A 24,354-nucleotide genomic window follows, 5' to 3' on the forward strand; every position below is an offset into this window, starting at 1 on the left:
ACCCGGGAGGTGGAGGTTGTGAGCCAAGATAGCTGCACTCTAGCCTGGGCAACAGAGCAAGACTCCCTCTCAAAAAAAAAAAAGAGAGAGAGAGATGGAGTCTTGCTGTGTTGCCCAGGCTGGTCTGAAACTCATGGCCTTAACCACTCCACAACCCTTGCCTTGGCCTCCTAAACTGCTAGGATTACAGGTGTGAGCCACAGTGCCTCGCTAATTTTATTTTTTTTTTAATAGATAGTATTAAAAGCTAGAAGATCTGGTCGGGCATGGTGGCTCAGGCCTGTAATCCCAGCACTTTGGGAGGCCGAGGCGGGCAGATTACCCGAGGTCAGGAGTTCGAGACCAGCCTGACCAACATGGAGAAACCCCATCTCTACTAAAAATACAAAAGTAGCTGGGCATGGTGGCGCATGCCTGTAATCCCAGCCACTCGGGAGGTTGAGGCAGGAGAATCACTTGAACCTGGGAGGCGAAGGTTGTGGTGAGTCAAGATGGCACCATTGTATTCCAGCCTGGGTGACAAGAGTGAAACTGCATCTCAAAAAAAAAAAAAAAAAAAAAAGATCTGGCTGGGCATGGTGGCTCACGCCTGTAACCTGAGTACTTTGAGTGGTTGAGGTGAGTGGATCACCTGAGGTCATGAGTTCGAGACCAGCCTGGCCAACATGGTGAAACCCCGTCTCTACTAAAAATACAAAAATTAGGCCTGGTGTGGTGGCTCACACCTGTAATGCCAGCACTTTGGGAGGCTGAGGCCGGTGGATCACCTGAGGTCAGGAGTTTGAGACCAGCCTGGCCAACATGGTAAAACCCCGTCTCTACTAAAAATTCAAAAAATTAGCTGGGCATGGTGGCACGTGCTTGTAATTCCAGCTATTTGGTGGGGCTGAGACAGGAGAAGCACTTGAACCCTGGAGGCAGAAGTTGCGGTGAGCCAAGATCATGCCCCTGCACTCTAGCCTGGGCAACAGAGTGAGACTCTGTCTCAAAAAAAAAAAAAAGCTGGGCATGGTGGCGGGCACCTGTAATCCCAGCTACTTGGGAGGCTGAGGCAGGAGAATCGGTTGAACCCCAGAGGCGGAGTTCTAAAGTGAGCCGATATCACACCACTTCATTCCTGCCTGGGCAACAAGAGTAAAATTCCATCTTAAAAAAAAAAAAAAGCTAGAAGATCTGCAGTTATGAACTTTGATAGCCATTAACTGACTAGATCTTCAACCTAAACTGGAGTTAAAAGAGGGGGAAAGAAAATGGAATGGTAAAAAGAACTAGATGGAAAAAGGAATGAAGTAAGAAGTGATATGCAAAATAATTGTCATCTTCTCCCTGCCTCCCATTCCCTCAGTCTAGTCGAGGTCTTTCCACCTGGCCATGTTTCTTTTCCTCAGATAAAGCAAGCTCATTCTCACCTTAGGACTTTCAAACCAACTATTCCCTAAACTTGGAGTGCTTTTCTTATTTTGGCTGAGTTGTCTCCTTGTAGTTCGGGTTTCTGTTTAAATGTTATTCTAAAGAAATTTGCTTTGTAACATTTATCAGTAATATTTTCTTGTTTATTGTCTGTGCCATGCTTTGCAAACACATGTGTGCACACACTCAATAGTGCTCACTCACTTGTCTGCACTAGAATAATAAGGTCTAAGAGATCAAGGATTTTGTCTGTCTTGTCTACCCCATTTTTCCAGCACCTCACACATAATAGGTGCCCAGTAGATAATTGTTATGTGAATGAATACAATAGGAGCATGTTCATACAGAGTTAACCCAGTCTGGGGCTCTAGGGAAGGAATTCTAAGGAAGTGACATTTAAGCTAAGGAAATTGGTTAAGTGAAAAGTTGGGCAAAGCGCAAGGTAATGATGATTGATAGGTGTAGGTGCAGGGGCCTTCAGCTCAAATGCCCACAGATAATGATGTGAAGAGATAGATTTTCATTTTGAAATCACTGGCTAGTGTTGAAAATGAATTGGATCAGGAGTTATCCATTGCAAGAGATGATGGTGGCTTCGAATAGAGCAGCAGCAGTGGGGCTAGAAAAAAGTATGAATTGGAAGATATTTAAGATATAAAATTACCAGGATTTAGTGAGAGACTGGATATGGAGGATGAGGAATCAGAGCTGATTCCCATATTTTTGTCTTGAGTACAGCAAAAGCTATATGAATTCTGAGACTGTTTATTTAATTGGGTGATTGGCTAGAAAAAAATATATACATGTAAATAAAAACTGAGGTTGAAATCACAATCTTCAAAGTTTCTTAAGGAACTTTACTGTGTGGATTACCAAAACTGATTTTTGTACTTACATAGGTCATCAGAAATCTTAAAATTTTTGTCACAAATAACCAGGCGTAGTGACTCGTGCCTGTAATCCCAGCACTTTGGGAGGCTGAGGTGGGCAGATCATGAGGTCGAGATCGAGACCATCCTGGCCAACATGATGAAACTCCATCTCTACTAAAAATACAAAAATTAGCCAGGGGTGGTGGTGCACGCCCTGGAAGGCTGAGGCAGGAGAATTGCTTGAACCCAGGAGGCGGAGGTTGCAGTGAGCCGAGATCATGCCACTGCACTCCAGCCTGGGTGACAGAGCCAGACTCCATCTCAAAAAAAAAAAGTCACAAATAAATTTCGTTAAAATTTTCTGTTTGTATCCAGAATTTACTTCCTTTCTTTACTCCTTGGAAGGTAAATTCCTTTTGCCATTTATTTATTTATTTAGAGACAGAGTTTCACTCTTGTTGTCCAGGCTAGAGTGCAGTGGCACGATCTCGGCCCACTACAACCTCCACCTCCCGGGTTCAAGTGATTCTCCTGCCTCAGCCTCCCGAGTAGCTGGGATTACAGATATGTGCCATCATGCCCAGCTAATTTTGTATTTTTAGTAGAGATGGGGTTTCACCATGTTGGTCAAGCTGGTTTCAAACTCTTGACCTCAGGTGATCTGCCCACCTCGGCCTCCCAAAGTGCTGGGGTTACAGGCATGAGCCACCGTGCCCGGCCTCCTTTTGCCATTTATTACACAAACTTTGTGACTTTATTCTCCTCCCTGGGCCAGATAAATGGAAAAGCAAAAGAAATTCCTGCACTTTCGGTATATGCAATGTGATTTCTGTTTCTGGCAGCTCTTCTGTCTCAGTCCTCCAGAAATAAGGTCTTGGTTTCTCTGTTTTGTAGTTCTTGGTTCATTCATAGTAGCCATATCTGGGTTCTTCTTGAGTGTTTTCTGGAAATGCTCTGCTGTTTGGAGAAACCAAGTCATGAATTTCAGCCAGATCTGTAGGACAAAAATGTTGTTTTCTCATTGAGTTTTCTCAGTGCACTGGGTTTCAGAGAGCTATCTCTGAATATATACTGCTCTAGCAGTGTATAATGAAGAAGTAGAGTGTATGTGCAAATATATAAATAATTAATGCCAGGGGTCATAAAAGCTAACCTCTCAGGGCCGGGCATGGTGGCTCACGCCTGTAATTCCAGCACTTTGGGAGGCCGAGGCGGGTGGATCACGAGGTCAGGAGATTGAGAGCATCCTGGCTAACACAGTGAAACCCTGTCTCTACTAAAAATACAAAAAAAATTAGCCGGGCGTGGTGGCTGGTGCCTGTAGTCCCAGCTACTTGGGAGGCTGAGGCAGAAGAATGGCGTGAACCCGGGAGGCGGAGCTTACAGTGAGCTGAGATCACGCCACTGGACTCCATCCTGGGCGACAAAGCGAGACTCTGTCTCAAAAAAAAAAAGAAAAAAAGCTAACCTCTCAGTTATCGCATGAGGGTCATTAAGTCTGTTTTACAGATGAAGAAACTGAGTTATATAGTAACTATACGTGACTACCTATAAACATAAAGTTGAGAGGTCAGAGAAGTGAAAGATATTAGGGGCCAAGGCTTGGAATCGTGACAGTTGTGCTTTGCTTATTGTCCTGGTGTTTGATTAAACAGGTCTTTCACTGAGAAGCAGACCACACAGTAACCCTAATCATGCTTCTGGTGCTCCTGTTACCTTTCTTCTGGTGAAAGGGACGCTGAGGATCTTTTAAGCAGTGCTCTTCCAGTTTCATTGCTGTACAACAAAGGTCTAGACTGGATGGTGTTGAATGTGATATAGAGGAGGTTTTGTTTTCAAGCACATCAGTTGTTACTTCCCTTACTGCTTCATCGTTATTCTAAATGTGATGGAGAAAATAAAATGTTCACCAGCATTCTAGCGAACTATGAGAACTGATTTTTTTTTTTCTTTTTGAAACAGAGTTTTACTCTTGTTGCCCAGGCTGGAGTGCAATGGCACGATCTCGGCTCACCGCAACCTCTGCCTCCCAGGTTCAAGCGATTATCTCAGCCTCCCGAGTAGCTGGGATTACAGGCATGTGCTACCACGCCCGGCTAATTTTGTGTTTTTAGTAGAGACGAGATTTCTCCATGTTGGTCAGGCTGGTCTTGAACTCCCAACCTCAGGTGATCCCACCTCGGCCTCCCAAAGTGCTGGGATTACAGGCCTGAGCCACCGTGCTGGGCCCCGAGAACTGATTTATGTCTGCAGTAATGTGTGTAATTTCACTTGAGGAATATGGTTTTTGCCAATCCTCTTACAGCAGTAGCTTTTATCCAAGAATGTTCATCAAAATCACCTGTGGAGCTTTGAAAGATGCAGATGCCTGGCCAGGCGCGGTGGCTCATGCCTGTAATTCCAGCACTGTTGGAGGCCGAGATGGGCGGATCACGAGGTCAGGAGATAGAGACCATCCTGGCTAACACAGTGAAACCCTCTCTCTACTAAAAATACAAAAAAATTAGCCGGGCGTGGTGGCAGGCGCATGTAGTCCCAGCTACTGGGGAGGCTGAGGCAGGAGAATGGCTCGAACCTGGGAGGTGGAGCTTTCAGTGAGCCGAGATCACGCCACTGCACTCCAGCCTGGGTGACTGAGTGAGACTCTGTCTCAAAAAAAAAAAAAGATGCAGATGCCAGCTTTTAAAATTGAGCTATGAATTAATTACTCGATTCAGATTTATACTGTTCCTGGATTCCTTGGGATACTATAAACAAGTTTTGGGGTTTTTTGTTTTGTTTTGTGTTTTATTGAGACAGTCTTGCTGTGTCGCCCAGGCTGGAGTGCAGTGGTGTGATTTTGGCTCACTGCCAATGTCAAAACAGCATTCTTCATTATAATAAAAAAAGGAAACCATACAGTGGAATACTATGGCAGCTGTTAGGGATGGAGATCTTTATGGAATAATGTCAAAGATACATTGCATTGTATAAAATGGTAAACTGGTGCTTGCTTAAGCAGCACATGTACTAAAATTGGAATGATACAGAGAAGATTAGCATGGCCCCTATGCAAAGACGACACACAAATTCATGAAGCAGTCCATATTTTTAAGTATTTTTTAAAAAAATTCAAAAGTAAGAAATTTTTATTTATTTATTTATTTTGAGATGGAGTCTCACTTTGTCGCCCAGGCTGGAGTGCAGTGGCGTGATCTTGGCTCACTGCAACATCCGCCTCCCGGGTTCAAGCGATTTTCCTGCCTCAGCCTCCTGAGTAGCTGGGATTACAGGCATGCGCCACCACGCCCGGCTAATTTTTGTATTTTTAGTAGAGATGGGGTTTCACCATGTTGGTCAGGCTGGTCTCGAACTCCTGACCTCGTGATCCACCCACCTCGACCTCCCAAAGTGCTGGGATTATAGGCGTGAGCCACCACACCTGGCAACAAGAAAACAAATTTTTTTTTTTTTTTTCAGACGGAGGCTCGCACTGTCTCCCAGGCTGGAGTGCAGTGGCGCGATCTTGGCACACTGTAACCTCCACCTCCCAGGTTGTAGCAATTCTTCTGCCTCTGCCTCCCAAGTAGCTAGGATTACAGGCGCCTGCCACCACGCCCAGGTAATTTTTTGTATTTTTAGTAGAGATGGGGGTTTCACTATGTTGGCCAGGCTGGTCTCAAACTCCTGACCTTGTGATCCGCCCGCCTTGGCCTTCCAAAGTTCTGGGATTACAGGCGTGAGCCACTGCGCCTGGCCACATTATATATTTTTGTAATTGAATGTTAATATATGATTTTAATTAGAAAAAATTAAAATAACTGCTTTAAAAACACCACTTCCTCATGTATTCGCTGTGGAGTGGGGTCTAGGCATCTGTATTTCTTCTTTTTTCTGTTTTCTTTTTTTTTTTTTTTTGAGACTGAGTCTCGCTCTGTTGCCAGGCTCTGGAGTGCAGTGGTGCAATCTCAGCTCACTGCAACCTCTGATTCCCCGGTTCAAGTGATTCTCCTGCCTCAGCCTCCCAAGTAGCTAGGACTACATGCGTGTGCCACTATGCCCGGCCAATTTTTGTGTTTTTACTAGAGACGGGGTTTCGCCATGTTGGCCAGGATGGTCTCGATCTCATGACCTCGTGATCTGCCTGCCTTGACCTCCCAAAGTGTTGGGGTTACAGGCATGAGCCACTGCGCCCAGCCTTTTTTAAAATTTTTTTTGAGATGGAGTCTCACTCTGTTGCCCAGGCTGGAGTGCAATGGCATGATCTTGGCTTACTGCAACCTCCGCCTCCCGGGTTCAAGCTATTCTCCTGCCTCAGCCTCCTGAGTAGCTGGGATTACAGGTGCACACCACCATGCCCAGCTAATTTTTGTATTTTTAGTAGAGACTGGGGTTTCACCATGTTGGCCAGGCCGATCTCAACTCCTAACCTCGTGATCCACCCACCTCGCCTCCCAAAGTGCTGGGATTACAGGCGTGAGCTATCACACCCAGGCAGGCATCTGTATTTCTAAACTCCATAGGTGATTCTGATTCTCATAGAGGTGAAGGTTCTTGACTCAGAGTTCGCTTTCCTCTGAATTTTTTTTTTTTTTTTGAGATGGCGTCTTACTCTGTTGCCCAGGCTAGAGTGCAATGGTGTGATCTGGGCTCACTGCAACCTCTGCTTCCCAGGTTCAACTGATTCTCCTGCCTCAGCCTCCTGAGTAGCTGGGACTACAGGCACCCGCCACCACGCCCAGCTAATTTTTTGTATTTTTAGTAGAGATGGGGTTTCACCATGTTAGCCAGGATGGTCTTGATCTCCTGACCTTGTGATCTGCCCACCTCTGCCTCCCAAAGTGCTGGAATTACAGGCGTGAGCCACCGCGCCCGGCCATTTTTGTTTATTTATTGTTTTTTTCTTTTTCTTTTTCTTTTTTTTGAGACGAAGTCTCACTCTATAGCCCAGGCTGGAGTGCAGTGGTGTGATCTAGGCTCAAGGCAGCCTCCGCCTTCTGGGTTGAAGTCAAGTGATTCTCCTGCCTCAGGCTCCCAAGTAGCTGTGATTCCAGATGTGCACGACCACGCCCAGCTAATTTTTGTGTTTTTTAGTAGAGACAGGGTTTCACCATGTTGGCCAGGCTGGTCTCAAACTCCTGATCTCAGGTAATTTGCCTGCCTCAGCCTCCCAAAGTGCTGGGATTACAGGTGTGAGCCATCATGCCCAGCCCTGACCAACATTTTAAATGCCTCACCTTGGCATTTAGCTAGAAACCCTACTGGTTTAGTTTCTTAGGTCTGTAGGTGTTACCATGGCCTCACATTTATAATTTGGTTTTTCAAACTGGCAAGAAATCAGAATCGTGGAAGTTCCTAGCATAGCACTTCATAGTTCATGTTTATGGTGGCAGCCAAGAGCTGTGGCCATACTGGCTTCTTGAAGCCTTCTCGTACCCTTTCACAGTACAAACTATTTCAAACCAAAATGAAATGCCTAAGCTTGTGTCTGTTATGTTACTGCCTTCTGCAGTCAAGTAGCATTGTTGCTTCTTTACATTTTCTAGCTCCTCAGTGCAGGGGTGGAGGGTGGGTGAGGAAAATGACAACAGTACTCTTTCTCTTAAAATTGAGCTATGAATTAATTACTCTTGATTCAGATTTACACTGTTCCTGGATTCCTTGGGACACTGTAAACAAGTTTTGGGTTTTTGTTTTGTTTTGTTTTTTATTGAGACAGAGTCTCGCTGTGTCACCCAGGCTGGAGTGCAGTGGCGTGATTTTGGCTCACTGCCAATGTCTGCCGCCTGAGTTCAATTAATTCTCATGCCTTAATCTCTCGAGTAACTGGGACTACAGGTGCATGCCACCGTGACCAGCCTATTTTTTTTGTATTTTTAGTAGAGACGAGGTTTCGCCACGTTGGCCAGGTTTTTCTGGAACTCCTGACCTTAGGTGATTCTGCCCGCCTCAGCCTCCCAGAGTGCTGGGATTATAGGCGTGAGCCACCGCGCCTGGCCTGGTTTCTTAAAATTGACATTTTCTCAGTAGTTCTCTCTCTAGTCTGCTTGCTAGATGTTTAACTTCAAAAATTCTACACTATGTAGCACTTGTCAATTTAAAAGACTCAAAAGACTGCTGGGGCATTAAAAACCCAGCTTTGTTTCTGTCTGCAGGTTTAATAAACAATGAATACCTTCATATTCCAGAAACCAATTAAAAATCTTTTTTTTTTTTTAACAGAGCCATACCTTTCAAGGTCTTTTCTGAGAAAAATCATTACCAGTCACTTTCTTATTTACCAGTGACAAATTGTAGGGAGGAGTCATCTTAAGAGACCTCTGTGTCCTTTCCTTATACAGGCTGGAGGGATATTACCCTGTAGGTTTGTGGCTAGCTGCTAGTTTTATGTGTTCAACAGGGCATTTAGCCTAGCCTTGCTAGATGGCCTTACTGAAGTGCAGTGCTTCATTTAATTGTGTGACCTTAGGTGATCTACTTCATCTAAATTTGGTCTATTTGTGAGGCAGAGATAACATCTGAATGGCTTATCTCACAGGATGGTTTTGAAGATTAAATGAGATAATGTGGTAGCACTTTGTAAACTGTAAAGTATAATGCAAATGTAAAGTATTATTTTTCTAGGAATCTTCAAATGTAGCAGACTCGGCAAATGTTTAGGTAAAAATTATGGCAATGCTAGATTTCTTTGTTTACAATATTGTGATATAAACCATACGAGTTGGCTAAGTAGGACAACTGAGGATCTCAAACTGAGGTTTGAGTACATACTGTAAAACCATACTCCCCCATTTGTAGTCCAGTCAACTCAGTTACTAGCTTCAACTAGTAACTCTTGGGAGTACTGGGGTTTTTTTTGTTTTTTTTTGTGAGACAGAGTCTCGCTCTGTCGCCCAGGCTGGAGTGCAGTGGCACGATCTCGGCTCACTGCAAGCTCCGTCTCCTGGGTTCACACCATTCTCCTGCCTCAGCCTCCCAAGTAGCTGGGACTACAGGTGCCCGCCATCACGCCCAGCTAATTTTTTGTACATTTAGTAGAGACGGGGTTTCACCATGTTAGCCAGGATGGTCTCGATCTCCTGACCTCATGATCCACCCACCTCAGCCTCCCAAAGTGCTGGGATTGCAGGCGTGAGCCACCATGCCCGGCCGGGAGTATTGTAAATAATAAATGAGTAGGCAAGGCGCCATGGTTCATGCCTGTAATCCCAACACTTGGGGAGGCCAAAGCGAGAGAATTGTGTGAGGCCAGGAGTTTAACAAGCTTGGCGCCCGGCACAGTGGCTCACGCCTGTTATCCCAGCACTTTGGGAGGCTGAGGCGGGTGGATCACGAGGTCAGGAGTTGGAGACCAGGCTGAGCAACATGGCGACCTGTCTCTACTAAAAATACAAAAATTAGCTGGGTGTGGTGGCACGCGCCTGTAATCCCAGCTACTCAGGAGGCTGAGGCAGGAGAATCGCTTGAACTCTGGAGGCGGAGGTTGCAGTGAGCTGAGATTGCACCACTGCACTCCAGCCTGGGTAACAGAGCAAGACTCCGTCTCAAAAACAAAAAAAAAAAAAAAAGGAAAGAAAGAGAAGCCTGAACAACATAGGAACACCTTGTCTCCACCAGAAAAAATTGAAAAAATTAGCCAGGTTTGGTAGTACAAGCCTGTAGTCCCAGCTACTTGGGAGGATGGCTTGAGCCCAGGAGGTCAAGGCTGCAGTGAGTTATGATCAGGCCACCGTACTGGGCAACAGAGCGACACCCTGTGTCTAAACAAAATTTTTTAAATAAATGAGTAAAGTGTTTGTAATAGTACCTGGCACGTAATAAGCACTCACTATTATTAGATACTTCAGTGAAACTTTGCAGATAAACATGGCTGGTTGAACTACATGGTTCTACTCCTTTTGAAAATCTCACACAAGTAATGGTCAAAGGATTTTTTTTTTTTGGACGGGGGATGGAGTTTCGCTTTTGTCGCCCAGGCTGGAGTGCAATGGCGCAATCTCGGCTCACTGTAACCTCTGCCTCCCAGGTTCCAGCGATTCTCCTGCCTCAGCCTTCCAAGTAGCTGGGATTACAGGCGCCCACCACCACACCCAGCTAATTTTTTGGATTTTTAGCAGAGACAGGATATCACCATGTTGGTCAGGCTGGTCTCGAACTCCTGACCTCAAGTGATCCGCTCACCTCGGCCTCCCAAATTACTGGGATTACAGGCGTGAGCCACCACGCCGCCTGGCCAATAAGAAGATTTTTAAAGAGACAAGAAAAATAGGAAAAAGACAAGTAGAGATGTCAGAAAACAGCTGGAAAACTAGTTACTGACCAGAAAAAGCTAAAAATTAAGTAGGACTGGATTTAGGAAGAGCCAAGAAGGTACAACAAACCAGTTTGTGTCACAGGATTCTGGAAAGGCCACTAGGTACCCCTGACAATAGGGGTGCAGGTGGAATTTACAAAGTGGTAATTGACCAGGCATGATGGCTTACACATGTAATCCCAGCACTTTGGGAGGCTGAGGCGGGAGGATCACTGGAGTCCAGGAGTTCAAGAACAGCCTGGGTGACATAGTGAAACCCTGTCTTTAAAAAATAAATAAATAAATAAAAATTAGGCCAGGTGCAGTGGCTCATTCCTGTAATCCCAGCACTTTGGGAGGCTGAGGCAGGCAGATCACCTGAGGTTGGGAGTTCAAGACCAGCCTGACCAACATGGAGAAACTCTGTCTCTACTAAAGATACAAAATTAGCTGGGCATGGTGGTGCATGCCTAATAATCCCAGCTACTTGGGAGGCTGAGGCAGGAGAATCGCTTGAACCTGGGAAGCCGAGGTGGTGGTGAGCTGAGATCGCATTGTTGCACTCCAGCCTGGGTGACGAGCGAAATTCCGCCTTAAAAAAAAAAAAAAAGATAATTGTGTCATTAAAAAAAAATAAAATTACCTGGCACAGTGGCTCACGCCTGTAATCCTAGCACTTTGGGAGGCTGAGGTGGGCGGATTACTTGAGGTCAAGCGTTTGAGACCAGCCTGGCCAACATGGTGAAACCACGTCTTTACTAAAAATACAAAAAAATTAGCCAGGAGTGGTGGTGTGCATCTGTAGTCCCAGCTACTCGGGAGGCTAAGGAAGAGGATCATTTGAACCTGGGAGGTGGAGGTTGCAGTGAACTGAGATTGCGTCATTGCACTCCAGCCTGGGCGACAGAGAGAGACTCCATCTCAAAAAAATAAAATAATAGATCATTTTTCCTTTTTTTTTTTTGAGATGGAGTCTCGCTCTGTCCCCCAGGCTGGAGTGCAGTGGCATGATCTCGGCTCACTGCAAGCTCCGCTTCCCGAGTTCACGCCATTCTCCTGCCTCAGCCTCCCGAGTAGCTGGGATTACAGGTGCCCGCCATCACACCCAGCTAATTTTTTGTATTTTTAGTAGAGATGGGGTTTCACCGTGTTAGCCAGGATGGGCTCGATCTCCTGACCTCGTGATCTGCCCACCTCGGCCTCCCAAAGTGCTGTGATTACAGGTGTGAGCCACCACACCCAGCCTCTTTATCATTTTTTTAAAGACAGTCTTGCTTCATCACCCAGGCTGGAGTGCAGTGGCAGAATCACAGCTCACAGCAGCCTCAACCTCCTGTGCTTAAGCGATCCTCCCAGCACACCCAGCTGATTATTTTTTGTAGAGATGAGGTCTCACTACGTTGCCCAGGCTGGTCTCAAACTCCTGGGCTCAAGCAATCCTTCTGCCTAGGCCTTCCAAAGTGCTGGAATTACAGGTGTGTGCTGCCGAGCCCTGACCTCTCTACTGATTTTGACAAATAGCTTTCTTGAAACCCTAGAGAACTAATTGTAAACAAAAAAACACGTTGGGAAGGCTGGCTGGGAATCTCCAGTAATACAGTATCTCTGGATGTAGATGCTCTGGGATGAGCCAGTAAAGAAAGCTCAGGAAGAAGCGGGGATCTGTTTTCTATATTCTTCTTATTTGAGTTGCTCTTAAGACAGTACTTAAAAAGTAAGGAAAGGGCCAGGCTCAGTGGCTCAGGCCTGTAATCCCAGCACTTTGGGAGGCCGAGGCAGGCAGATCACCTGAGGTCAGGAGTTCGAGACCAGCCTGGCCAACATGGTGAAATCTTGTCTCTACTAAGAGTATTAAAAAAATTAGCTGGGCATGGTGGTGAGCGCCTGTAATCCCAGCTCTTTGAGAGGCTGAGGCAGGAGAATCGCTTGAACTCAGGAAGTGAAGGTTGCAGTGAGCTGAGTGCTCCATTGCACTCCAGCCTGGGCGACAAGAGCGAAACTCTGTCTCAAAAAATAAAAGTGAGTAAAGATCGAAGTCATGAGAATGCTTTACTTTAGATTTCCCCATTTGGGGGCTTTCTTTACCTAACAATTATGCCATTCTATGACTCTTCCTCTCTGAGGCCATGCTAATTAATGATAAAGGGAGGATAAGCTTGCAGTAGGTAGAGATCAGTTAGAAGCTATGCTGACCCTTTCGGCTCATAGCAGAAGGATCATCAGGTGGATAATAGTCAGTGCTGTTTTATTTTTTGGCCAGATCTCATGCCAGTAATCCCAGCACTTTGGGAGGTCGAGGCAGGTGGATCGCTTGAGACCAGGGGTTCGAGACCAGCATTGGCAACATGGCAAAAACCCTTCTCTACCAAAAATACAAAAATTAGGCAGTCTCATAACCTGGTCTCTAAGCAAATAAATAGATTAAACTTTTCAAAAAGAAATGCTATTTATTTTTCTAAGACAAATTATATATATATATATATATATTTTTTTTTTTTTTTTTTTTTTTTTTTTTTTTTTTTTTGAGATGGAGTCTCGCTCTGTCACCAGGCTGGAGTGCAGTGGCGCGATCTCGGCTCACTGCAACCTCCGCCTCCCGGGTTCAAGCAATTCTCCTGCCTCAGCCTCCCGAGTAGCTGGCACTACAGGCGAGCGCCACCATACCCAGCTAATTTTTATACTTTTAGTAGAGATGGGGTTTCGCCATATTGGCCAAGCTGGTCTCGAACTCCTGACCTTGTGATCTGCCTGCCTCGGTCTCCCAAAGTGCTGGGATTACAGGCGTGAACCACCACACCCAGCCTTGTAGATGGACTCTTAAGTGCATTCTGTCTATACATGCCAGTTTTACAGTGTTTAGAAAACTTAATGATTACACTAAGTAAGCTTCCTTTCCTAAGGATGCTAGGAATAACCAGTTTAACCTCAAATTGGTATTATTTTAAACTCAAGCAGAGACGTAACTCTTCCTTGTCTTGGATTACCTGCCATCCAGGTAATTCTTTGGCCAGTTTTGTTGATCAATTTTGTTTCATTGATACAGTGCCATCTACTGACAAAAATTGGTAATCATAAGGCTTTAAGTCTGTCAGAAGTCAAAGAGTTGGGTCCGGGCACGGTAGCTCATGCCTGTTAATTCCAGAGTTTTGGGAAACCAAAACGGGCAGATCACTTGAGGTCAGGAGTTCGAGACCAGCCTGGCCAACATGCTGAAACCCCATCTCTACTAAATATACAAAAATCAACTGGGCCTGGTGGCGGGCGCCTGTAGTCCCAGCTACTCAGGAGGCTGAGGCATGAGAATCACTTGAACCCTAGAGGCGTAGGTGAGCCGAGATAGCACCATTGCACTGCAGCCTGGGCGACAGAGGGAGACTGTGTCCCCCTCCCCCAAAAAAGTCAAATTTGGATGAAGGACTAAATAAAATAGATTTATAAGGGACTAAAATTTCAACACTGGAAAAACCCTTAGATGTTACCTAGCTTGATGATGTATTTTATAAAGGAGTAAACTCAGATTCTATTATCTTTGATAACTACAGTTCTGTTTTCCCCACACTTGTTTTCCAAATTTTTACAGGGTTCCAGTTTAGAGAATTTCATGATCATTCTGGCATTTTTATGACTCTTCCTTAGTTTTTAGAAATAAATTGGAGGCCAGGTGTGATGGCTCATGTCTGTAATACCAGTACTTCTGGAGGCTGAGGTGGGAGGATCACTTGAGCCTGGGAGTTTGAAACAAGCCTGGGCAACATATTGAGAACTTGTCTCTACTAAAAATTTAAAAAATTAGCCAGGCATGGTGGCGCACACCTGTGGTTCCAGCTACTCAGGAGACTGAGGCAGCGGGATCACTTGAGCCCAGGAGGTCAAAGCTGCAGTGAGCCATAATTACTTCACTGCATTCCAACCTAGGTGATAGAGTGAGACACTGTCTCAAAAAAGAAAAAAAGTTGTAAAATAAACTAAATACAATAAGTTAACAAGAAATTTGTGAATCGTACGTTCAATTCAGAAAAGACTGCATAAAGAACAAGAGAACATGGCTGGGCACAGTGGCTCATGCCTGTAATCCCAGCACTTTGGGAGGCCATGGCGGGTGGATCACTTGAGGTCAGGAGTTCGAGACCAGCCTGGCCAACATGGCGAAACCCTGTCTCTACTAAAAATACAAAAACTAGCTGGGCATGGTGGCACACACCTGTAGTCCCAGCTACTCAGGAGGCTGAGGCAGAAGAATCACTTGAACCCAGGTGGCGGAGGTTGCAGTGAGCCAAGACTGTGCCACTGCACTCCAGCCCGGCTGGAGTGAGACTCCATCTCAAAGAGGGGGAGGTGCGGGGCCGGGGCTGGAGCTGGGTTCGGTGGCTCACGCCTGTAATCCCAGCACTTTGGGAGGCCAGCTCGGGTGAATCACGAAGTCAGGAGTTTGAGACCAGCCTGGCAGCTTGACCAACGTGGTGAAACCCTGTCTCTGCTAAAAATACAAAAATTAGCCGGGCGTGGTAGCTCACACCTGTAGTCCCAGCTACTCAGGAGGCTGAGACAGGAGAATCACTTGAACCCGGGAGGCAGAGGTTGCAGTGAGCCGAGATTGTGCCACTGCACTCCAGCCTGGGCTGGAGTGAGACTCCGTCTCAAAAAAAAAAAAAAAGGCCAGGCATGGTGGCTCAACTCTGTAATCCCAGCACTTTGGGAGGCCGAGGCGGGCGGATCACGAGGTCAGGAGATCAAGACCATCCTGGCTAACATGGTGAAACCCCGTCTCTACTTAAAAATACAAAAAAATTAGGTGTGGTGGCGGGCGCCTGTAGTCCCAGCTACTCGGGAGGCTGAGGCAAGAGAATGGCGTGAACCCATGAGGCGGAGCTTGCAGTGAGCTGAGATTGCACCACTGCACTCCAGTGTGGGCGACAAAGCAAGACTCTGTCTCAAAAAAAAAAAAAACTAAACAAAAAGCAGAAAGCAGAACTTTTCAAAATGGTGTATTAATCATGCAGAAGAATGGATTATATTATATATGCATATATGAAAAGAAAAAATTAAACTAGATGTTTAATAGGACAAGCTGTTTTCCACAGTTAAAAATTCAAGTCCAGGGCCGGGCATGGTGACTCACGCCTGTAATCCCAGCACTTTGGGAGGCCGAGGCAGACGGATCATGAGGTCAGGAGATCGAGACCATCCTGGCTAACATGGTGAAACCCCGTCTCTACTAAAAATACAAAAAATTAGCTGGGCGTGGTGGCGGGCGCCGGTAGTCACAGCTACTCAGGAGGCTGAGGCAGGAAAATGGTGTGAACCCAGGAGGCGGAGCTTGCAGTGAGCTGAGATTGCACCACTGCACTCCAGCCTGGGGGCAGAGCAAGACTCCATCTCAAAAAAAAAAAACAAAGAAATTCAAATCCAGTACTTTGATGAAAAGGAAAACTTGGAATAGGAGAAAGTATGAGTCAGAGAGTAATATGTAAGTTTTATTGATATGTGCACATTTTTAGGAGGACTGCTTTTCTTTTTTTTTTGAGACAGTGTCTCACTCTGTTGCCCAGGCTGGAGTACAGTCGTGCGATCTTGGCTCACGACTGGCTAATTTTTGTATTTTTAGTAGGGACAGGGTCTCGCCATGTTGGCCAGGATGGTCTTGAACCCCTGACCTCAGGTGATCTGCCCGCCTCGGCCTCCCAAAGTGCTAGAATTATAGGTGTGAGCCACTGCACCCAGCCTTTCAATTTAATGCAATATTTTAGCTACCATGCTCTTTTACAACGTTTTTTTTTGTGGAGATGGAGTCTTGCTGTGTTGCCTAGGCTGGTCACACACTACTGGGCTCCAGGAATTCTCCCACTTGGGCCTTCCAAAATGCTGGGATTGCAGATGTGAGCCTGCACGCCTGGCCCTAGCTACCATGCCTTATGGTAAAAGGAGTATTGGGAGCCTTTTAAAATTACCAAGAATGGGTATAAAAGTTTTAAATGGATACACAAGAATAAAGAAGTTTGCTGTGAAGGCCAGGCGTGGTGGCTCATGCCTGTAATTCCAACACTTTGGGAGGCCGAGGCAGGTGGATCACCTGAGGTCAGGAGTTCGAGACCAACCTGGCCAACACATAGTGAAATCCCGTCTCTACTAAAAAAAAAAAAAAAAAATACAAAAATTAGCTGGGCTTGGTGGCACACGCCTGTAGTCCCAGCTGCTTGGGAAGCTGAGGCAGGAGAATCGCTTGAACCCAGGAGGCGGAGGTTGCAGTAAGCCGAGATTGCGCCACTTTGCACTCCAGCCTGGGCAACAGAGCAAGACTCCGTCTCTCAAAAAAAAAAAAAAAAGTTTGCTGTAAGATTAATTGGGGCTGTTTTATGAGCTTTCTGGCTGGACATATCAGAAAACTATTGTGTATCGAGTGTGAGAAGAAGCCTAACACTTACTATAAGCAGCATACAATATTATCACTTGTCATGTCCCTGGTTTTCTTACCATCCAGATATTATCTAACCAATAAGAGTGCTCCCTAATGCCCTTTTTATTTCATTTATCATTTTAGCAGCGTCACCCTTTACACCAGAAAGCTGGCGGGCACTATGGGGAAAAAACAAAACAAGAAGAAAGTGGAGGAGGTGCTAGAAGAGGAGGAAGAGGAATATGTGGTGGAAAAAGTTCTCGACCGTCGAGTGGTAAAGGGCAAAGTGGAGTACCTCCTAAAGTGGAAGGGATTCTCAGAGTAAGTTTCACTGACACAGGTAAATGTAGCCACCAAGTGTTTATCAGGAGTCTAGAGATGTATGAGACCTCCAGTGCTATGATGGATACAGTGTGACTCAGTCCCCACCTTCATGGCTTATTGTTTAATTAGGAATATGGCCTACTGCTTATAATACAAAGCAGAATGACTTCTTTTTAAAAATTATTTCTTTCGAGACGAGGTCTCGCTCTGTCACCCAGGCTGGAGTACAGTGGTGCAGTCACAGCTCACTGCAGCCTCAACCTCCCAGGCTCAAGGTATCCTCCCACCTCAGCCTTCTAAGTAGCTGGTACCACAGGCATGCACCACCATGTCTCGCTTAGTTGCCCAGGTTTGTCTCTTAACTCCTGGCCTCAAGCAGTCCTCCCACCTGGGCCTCCCAAAGTGTTGGGACTACAGGCATGAGCCACTGTACCCAGCCCATAGTGATTGCTGAGAAACAGTTTTGTGTGTGGCTATAGACCAATTTAAATTGACAAATAAAAGTCATTTGCCTTTGAAGGAAGCCAGTTTCTTAGCTTTCTATTTATACTAAAAAGCTTCCCCATTCCCCAAGAATTTCAGCTTTTCCATAGACATCTGAGGTCTTGTCCTCTTACGATTATCCTTAGTATGAGTATACTTATTTGAGTGAAAGTATGACTTGCTGTGCCCTCTGGTTTCAGTGAGGACAACACATGGGAGCCAGAAGAGAACCTGGATTGCCCCGACCTCATTGCTGAGTTTCTGCAGTCACAGAAAACAGCACATGAGACAGATAAATCAGAGGGAGGCAAGCGCAAAGCTGATTCCGATTCTGAAGATAAGGGAGAGGAGAGCAAACCAAAGAAGAAGAAAGAAGAGGTAAGAATAGAAGTAAGAATTTTTACTAGCCCACAATTCAAACTACTGTCAAAGTAGTTTTGTTCTGCTTCTTCCCTGATATTAGCAGCTGTCTCTTCTTAGTCCTGAAATCTTAGGTAGGCTAATGCCTACAAAGTGAGAGTGTACTGTCATGAAGCCACATGATCTCTTACTTTTTATCCATGGTACAGGAGCAGTAAATGGAAAACTTGCTGGGGACAGATATAAGGGCAAGTGAATTCATTCTTGTAAAAAATAATTTTCAATGTTTAATCATTAAAGGTGTGAGGTGGCTATTTTGACTTAATCAGTATCTTAAAGTAAGTTGTTTTTTGAGAGTGAAGAGATAGTTGTAAACATTGATTTTGCTTGGGCTGTATGTCCCTTTTCACATAGGGAAAATCTCATGCGCTTCAGACATTGATGAATAATCACTCCAAAGGATTCTAACAGCTCTCTTACTTGAGCCAAGGTATTGGTGAAATATTGGCAAAAGAGTTTGTGATTGGGCCGGGCACGGTGGCTCACACCTGTAATCCCAGCCCCTTGGGAGGCCGAGGCGGGCGGATCACAAGGTCAGGAGATCAAGACCATCCTGACTAACACGGTGAAACTGGGCCTCTACTAAAAATACAAAAAATTAGCCGGACGTGGTGGCATGTGCCTGTGGTCCCAGCTACTTGGGAGGCTGAGGCAGGAGAATCACTTGAACCTGGGAGGCAGAGGCTGCAGTGAGCCGAGATCGCACCACTGCACTCCAGCCTGGGCGACAGAGTGAGATTCCGTCTCAAAAAAAAAAAGAGTTTGTGATTACATTAATCAGAGACACAGGAATGGTTCCAGTCTGGATAATAGTCCCATATAGATAAAATTGTTCTACCCATCTTGTTTTTACAGTCAGAAAAGCCACGAGGCTTTGCTCGAGGTTTGGAGCCGGAGCGGATTATTGGAGCTACAGACTCCAGTGGAGAGCTCATGTTCCTGATGAAATGGTGAGTCGGCCAGTGGCTCTGTGTGGTTGTTTTTTTTCCTCTCCCATTGGTTTCATGCCAGAGGAAAAGAGCTGGACCTTCGAAATTCCAATCACCCAAGTGTGAAATTGTTAAGATGGCATAGTCCTTCGATAGTGACCCTCGGCCTGACTGCCACCTTGGACTCATGAGTTACAGGTAGGAGCCCTTAGGAATCTTGGGTCTTTGCCCATATTTTTAGGAGGTGGGAGACAATCTAGAGTGGAAAGAGTGTGGGAAGGAATTACATTTCACTTCTGTAAATAAAGGGGGAGAAAATGAAATGTGATTGGACCACCCTCTCCTTCTACCACCTCCTTAATAAAGATGAGGCTGGCCCCAGAATCAGAAATTCTGCTAAATTCTCAGGGTTAGGAAAGAATCTGTAGTTCTTCCTTTTGTCCTTAATTGTTGGATCCCTTTCAATTTGTGCAGATTCTACAATTACAGGATCAGCCAGCAGGGGTCAGCAAGGCTCCTTAACTGCTATCAAGCATAGAGCAAGCCTGCTTTTTTCCATTATGAGTATAAATACCAGTGATAGTAATACTCCATGAAACAGCCTAATGAAGATAGTTATCCCAACAATCTCTGTAATTTTCCTACTCTGTCAAAAGAAGGCCATTCTTCCTATTTCTTGCTCATTCTCCCCACAAAGTGGATCTCAATGATTGTATTTAAAATTTGGAAGGAATAATTCTAAGCCATTGCCAATGAAGGCAGCATTCTAGAAACTTTGTCCTTTAAAATACACACACACACACACACACACACACACACACACACACACACACAATGTCTATGGAGCTTTGTCCTTTTGTCAGTCCAGAACTTACTCTGAAACTCGTGTCTGTACTAATTATCCTCTTTTACAGTATGGCTGGAGGGGCCTAACTTTAGCACCACTGAAAGCCAGAGTCACAACTAACTAACCTATTCTCTTCTATGTATTCCCTAGGCAGTTACTGGAGCTGCCCCTCTTTTAGCTGATTTATTGTTAACCTATAAGAGAAAAGTTCATTTTTAAGATGCCGCTTATTGGGTGGGAGAAGTTATACTGTGAGTTACTCAGTTTAGCTAGAATATACTTTTTCTGCATGTGACCAGTGTGAGTTACAGTAGTGTCTCCATATTGCTTAAGATTGTACTCCTTTGGTTGACTCACTACTGTCTTTTTTTTTTTTTTTTTTTTTTTTTTTTTTGAGACAGTCTCACTCTTTCGCCCAGGCTGGAGTGCAGTGGCACGATCTCAGCTCACTGCAACCTCCGCCCCTCCGGGTTCAACGATTCTTCTGCCTCAGCCGCTCAAGTAGCTGGGATTACAGGCATGCGCTACCACGCCCGGCTGATTTTTGTATTTTTCATAGAGATGGGGTTTCACCATGTTGGCCAGGCTGGTCTCAAACTCCTGACCTCAGGTGATCCACCCACCTCAGCCTCCCAAGGTGCTAGGATTACAGGCGTGAGCCACTGCACCTGGCCGACTCACTGCTGTCTACAGGTTAAAACTGGATTTGATTATAAGACCAAGTACACTTTAAAAAGTTATTTTACTGGAGAATAGAGATTTTTGTATATTTCTAAAAGTAGTAAATATTTCTGGGGAGTGAAATGACTAAATTTAACTCAGAGGGTGTTGTTCAGCTGTCAGCAAATGGCAGCATGCTTCAGATTCCCATTTCCCTCCCATTCTCTTGGGTCCATTGTTCAAAAACATACATTATCAGCTTACTCTTCTGCTCTATGGGACTGTGTGGCTCTGATTTCCTGTTATTAAGGTTCTAGAGATTTGGGGTGGTGCTTTGTCAGAGATCTCATCAGGTGTCTCCTGCTTGCTTTACGCTACTGCTTCTGTCTAGGACATTCCTAATAACCTGAAGATAAGAGTTTGTTTTTTTTTTTTTAAATGAGACAGAGTCTGGCTCTGTCACCCAGGCTGGAGTGCAGTGAGGCGATCTCTGTTCACTACAACCTCCACCTCCCAGGTTCAAGCGATTCTTGTGCCTCAGCCTCCCGAATAGTTGGGATTACAGGCGCACGCCACCATGCCTGGCTAATTTTTGTATTTTTAGTAGCAACACGGTTTTGCCATGTTGACCAGGCTGGTCTTGAACTCCTGGGCCTGCCCACCTTGGCCTCCCAAAGTGCTGGGATTATAGGCGTGAGCTACTGCTCCCTGCCTAAGAGTTTACTCCTAATTCCCTTATAATGTGTATGATTTTCAAATTTTGAAAACTTTTTTTTTTTTTTTTTTTTTTTGAGACAGAGTCTCACTCTGTCGCCCAGGCTGGAGTGCAGTGGCATGATCTCGGCTCACTGCAAGCTCTGCCTCCCAGTTTCACGCCATTCTCCTGCCTCAGCCTCCCGAGTAGCTGGGACTACAGGTGCCTGCCACCACACCAGGCTAATTTTTGTATTTTTAGTAGAGACAGGGTTTCACCGTGTTAGCCAGGATGGTCTCGATCTGACCTCGTGATCCACCTGCCTCGGCTTCCCAAAGTGCTGGGATTACAGGTGTGAGCCACCGTGGCCAGCCACTTGAAAACATTTTAAAATTCAGAAAAATACAGCTCCCTCATTTTCTACTCCCGATGTTGAAACATCATTTCAAAGCACCTGGAAGTTATGCGAGGATAGCATTTGGAAGTGTCAGTGTAATTACGATTATGCAAAAAGTGTCCATCTTCATTTGCTCTGGCCAATGCCAGATGTGGTATTTAATCCTATTACGGGCCGGGCGCGGTGGCTCATGCCTGTAATCCCAACACTTTGGGAGGCTGAGGCAGGTGGATCCCCTGAGGTCAGGAGTTCAAGATGAGCCTGGCCAACATCTTTAGTAGAGATGGCAAAACCCCATCTCTACTAAAAATACAAAAATTAGCCGGGTGTGGTGGCGCACACCTATAATTCCAGCTATTAGGGGAGGCTGAGGCAGGAAAATCGCTTGAACCCAGGAGGTGGAGGTTGTGGTGATCCGAGATCATGCCACTGCACTCCAGCCTGGGCAACAGAGTGAGATTCTGTCTCAAAAAAAAAAAAAAAAAAAAAAAAATCCTATTACAAAGCCAAGATTTCTCCATGGGTTCTTATCAGCTGGGATATGGCTTTTGGAGGAGTGTGGTAACTTCTCTTCCCTCAGAATCTAGGTATCCTCTCTTCCCTCAGAGAATCTAGAGAGTCATGCTTTTTGGGGCCTTGCCCAGATGTTCAGATGTGATTGGTTAAGTCCATTGACCTGGCTTTTGACATACCTGAATCCCCAGAGGGAATTTTCAACAGGAGAGTTAACTCTGAGGATGTCACTTGACATACAATTGCCAGTAAATGCTGCTTGGGCCACGTTTTCATTGTTCCCTAGCCTATTTTTCTAAAATTACTATTTTTAAAGCACTGTCCCCTGGGTTATCCAACTTAGGATAGACCACCAGCACCTGGTCTCAAAGTCTCTCTTTGCTTTATTCTGCAGGAAAAACTCTGATGAGGCTGACCTGGTCCCTGCCAAGGAAGCCAATGTCAAGTGCCCACAGGTTGTCATATCCTTCTATGAGGAAAGGCTGACGTGGCATTCCTACCCCTCGGAGGATGATGACAAAAAAGATGACAAGAACTAACGCTCCTGAGTACCAGCCCCTGTCACATCTGACTGTGGGTTTCAAGTGGGAAGGGAAGGAGTTCTACTTGTCTTGACACCATAGAGGTGGCTTGAGAAGATGTCCTTTGAAGAGCCAGTATAGTTTCTGTGCCCTGCAGCAGCCCAAGTGCTTTAAAGCCGTTTCAAGCTGTATAGTTTGCACACCCATCCCAGTGGAGGGGAAAGGGGATAAGTGTTTCAAGGCAACCTTTTCTGCACTTTGCTGCGAAAAGCAAAGGGCCTTCTATGAAGGACAAAACTTGCAGAATTGGGTGTGTGGGAGAGCAAAAAAATACTGTAGATCTTCAAAGAGCATCTCCACAACCCACAGCCTTCTTCCCAATAGTGTTAACTCTGCATTTTTACAGCGTAGCATGTGTGTAGTTTTTGGCTATTACTGGTGTATTATTTGGGGGAGGGAGGGATGGGGAGGGGAGAAAGGGAGATGGGTAGCATCATTTTGATTAACATTTGGGGCCTGATAGGGGAAATGGTGAAGCAATGGAAAAGAACAGACAACTAATGATTTGCTTCTATGTCCAGAATATTTTACCTTTAAAAAAATGTCATTGGCACCATAAATAAGGACTGTGAGAGACTGTTTAAAAGCTGTGAAAGTCTGAAACCTATAAGCCAAGGTGTTCCCTGCCTAAACTTATTGCTGTTCCCACAAAGGACTAAGCCTGTTCATAAGTTACCAAAGTTGCCATTTTGGAGATGGAAATTGACGAGGAGGGAAGGTCTTTTATTGGAGAGTATACAGTACAAGCAGATCATTCTGCCTTAGAGGTGCTAATTCCCGAAATTAGAAGACCCTTTCTTTTCCAGTAACGAAGTTATAAATATCAGCTTGTTCATCCAAGCCACTGGCTGAGGTGTTAGGAAGAGGAAGAGGGTGGTAGAGGAGGTAAGACAGTAGGGAAAGACAAGGGCCCATGCTCTTAGTGGGGAAAACTCTTGGAGCCGTTTTCTTTGAGCTTTGAACACTGAAACCATTGTTGGCAGGGTTCAGTCACTGACAGCACAAGTTTCACTGAATTGATCCAAGAGTTTAGTGATTTCAAAAGCCTTGGTCTCAGGAGAAGATTAAACTTTCATATTGGGCAGTGGTTCACTTTAAAACACACACATACACACACAAAACAATTTTTTAAGAAATCCTAATAAGTAACATACCCAAAATGCTCTGTCTTGAGTCATGAGATCCATCAGTTCTTGATATTGTCTAGACTTGCATCTAGAGCTACGTTGTAAAATTCTTTTAGGCATGTGTTAGATTTCTGTGTAAACTTTGTTTAAATGTAAACTTCATACTACACTGTCAGTTTTTGTCTTAATAAAACTATAGATTTATAATCCCTGATTTCTGTCTTAAGTCTTACCAGGAACCCTTCTTGCCTTATAGGTTCAGCCTGTTGGAAATGGCTTCCTCACTTGAATGGTTTTATTTCTTGAACACTGTAGGCTTGAAAATCTAGTGCCTGGCCTGAATCTTTCAGTGGTCACACCATGTTAATTTAGTAAATACTTAACTAGGCATTTATCAGTTGCTGCAGAGGTTGTAAAGATGGTCGCATCAT

At 45.2% G+C, this 24,354-nt stretch overlaps 1 protein-coding gene and 1 non-coding gene across 7 annotated transcripts in view; both read left to right on the forward strand.

Moving 5' to 3' along the window:
- The window catches only part of CBX1 (chromobox 1), a 39,568-nt gene extending 15,431 nt beyond the window's left edge, over positions 1-24,137 (forward strand). For 3 of the 6 annotated variants that reach the window (XM_054669854.2, XM_054669852.2, NM_001252558.4), the window contains 4 exons: positions 17,093-17,269; positions 17,956-18,133; positions 19,031-19,125; positions 22,610-24,137. In XM_054669854.2, coding sequence (XP_054525829.1) covers positions 17,130-17,269; positions 17,956-18,133; positions 19,031-19,125; positions 22,610-22,754 — 558 coding nt within the window. In that variant the 5' untranslated portion in view covers positions 17,093-17,129 and the 3' untranslated portion in view covers positions 22,755-24,137. Of the gene's footprint in view, positions 1-5,741; positions 5,884-17,092; positions 17,270-17,955; positions 18,134-19,030; positions 19,126-22,609 lie in introns of all 6 variants that reach the window. The other 3 variants (XM_054669853.2, XM_063798090.1, XM_063798091.1) reach the window with 2 other exon arrangements.
- Positions 5,268-5,374, forward strand: LOC112206225 (U6 spliceosomal RNA). Its single transcript, XR_002940409.1, has one exon. It is a non-coding gene; the product is annotated as a U6 spliceosomal RNA (small nuclear RNA).
- Positions 24,138-24,354: the final 217 nt, after the last annotated feature.

Source organism: Pan troglodytes, chromosome 19, assembly GCF_028858775.2.
Source record: "Pan troglodytes isolate AG18354 chromosome 19, NHGRI_mPanTro3-v2.0_pri, whole genome shotgun sequence".
In the NCBI taxonomy this organism is placed as follows: domain Eukaryota; kingdom Metazoa; phylum Chordata; class Mammalia; order Primates; family Hominidae; genus Pan; species Pan troglodytes.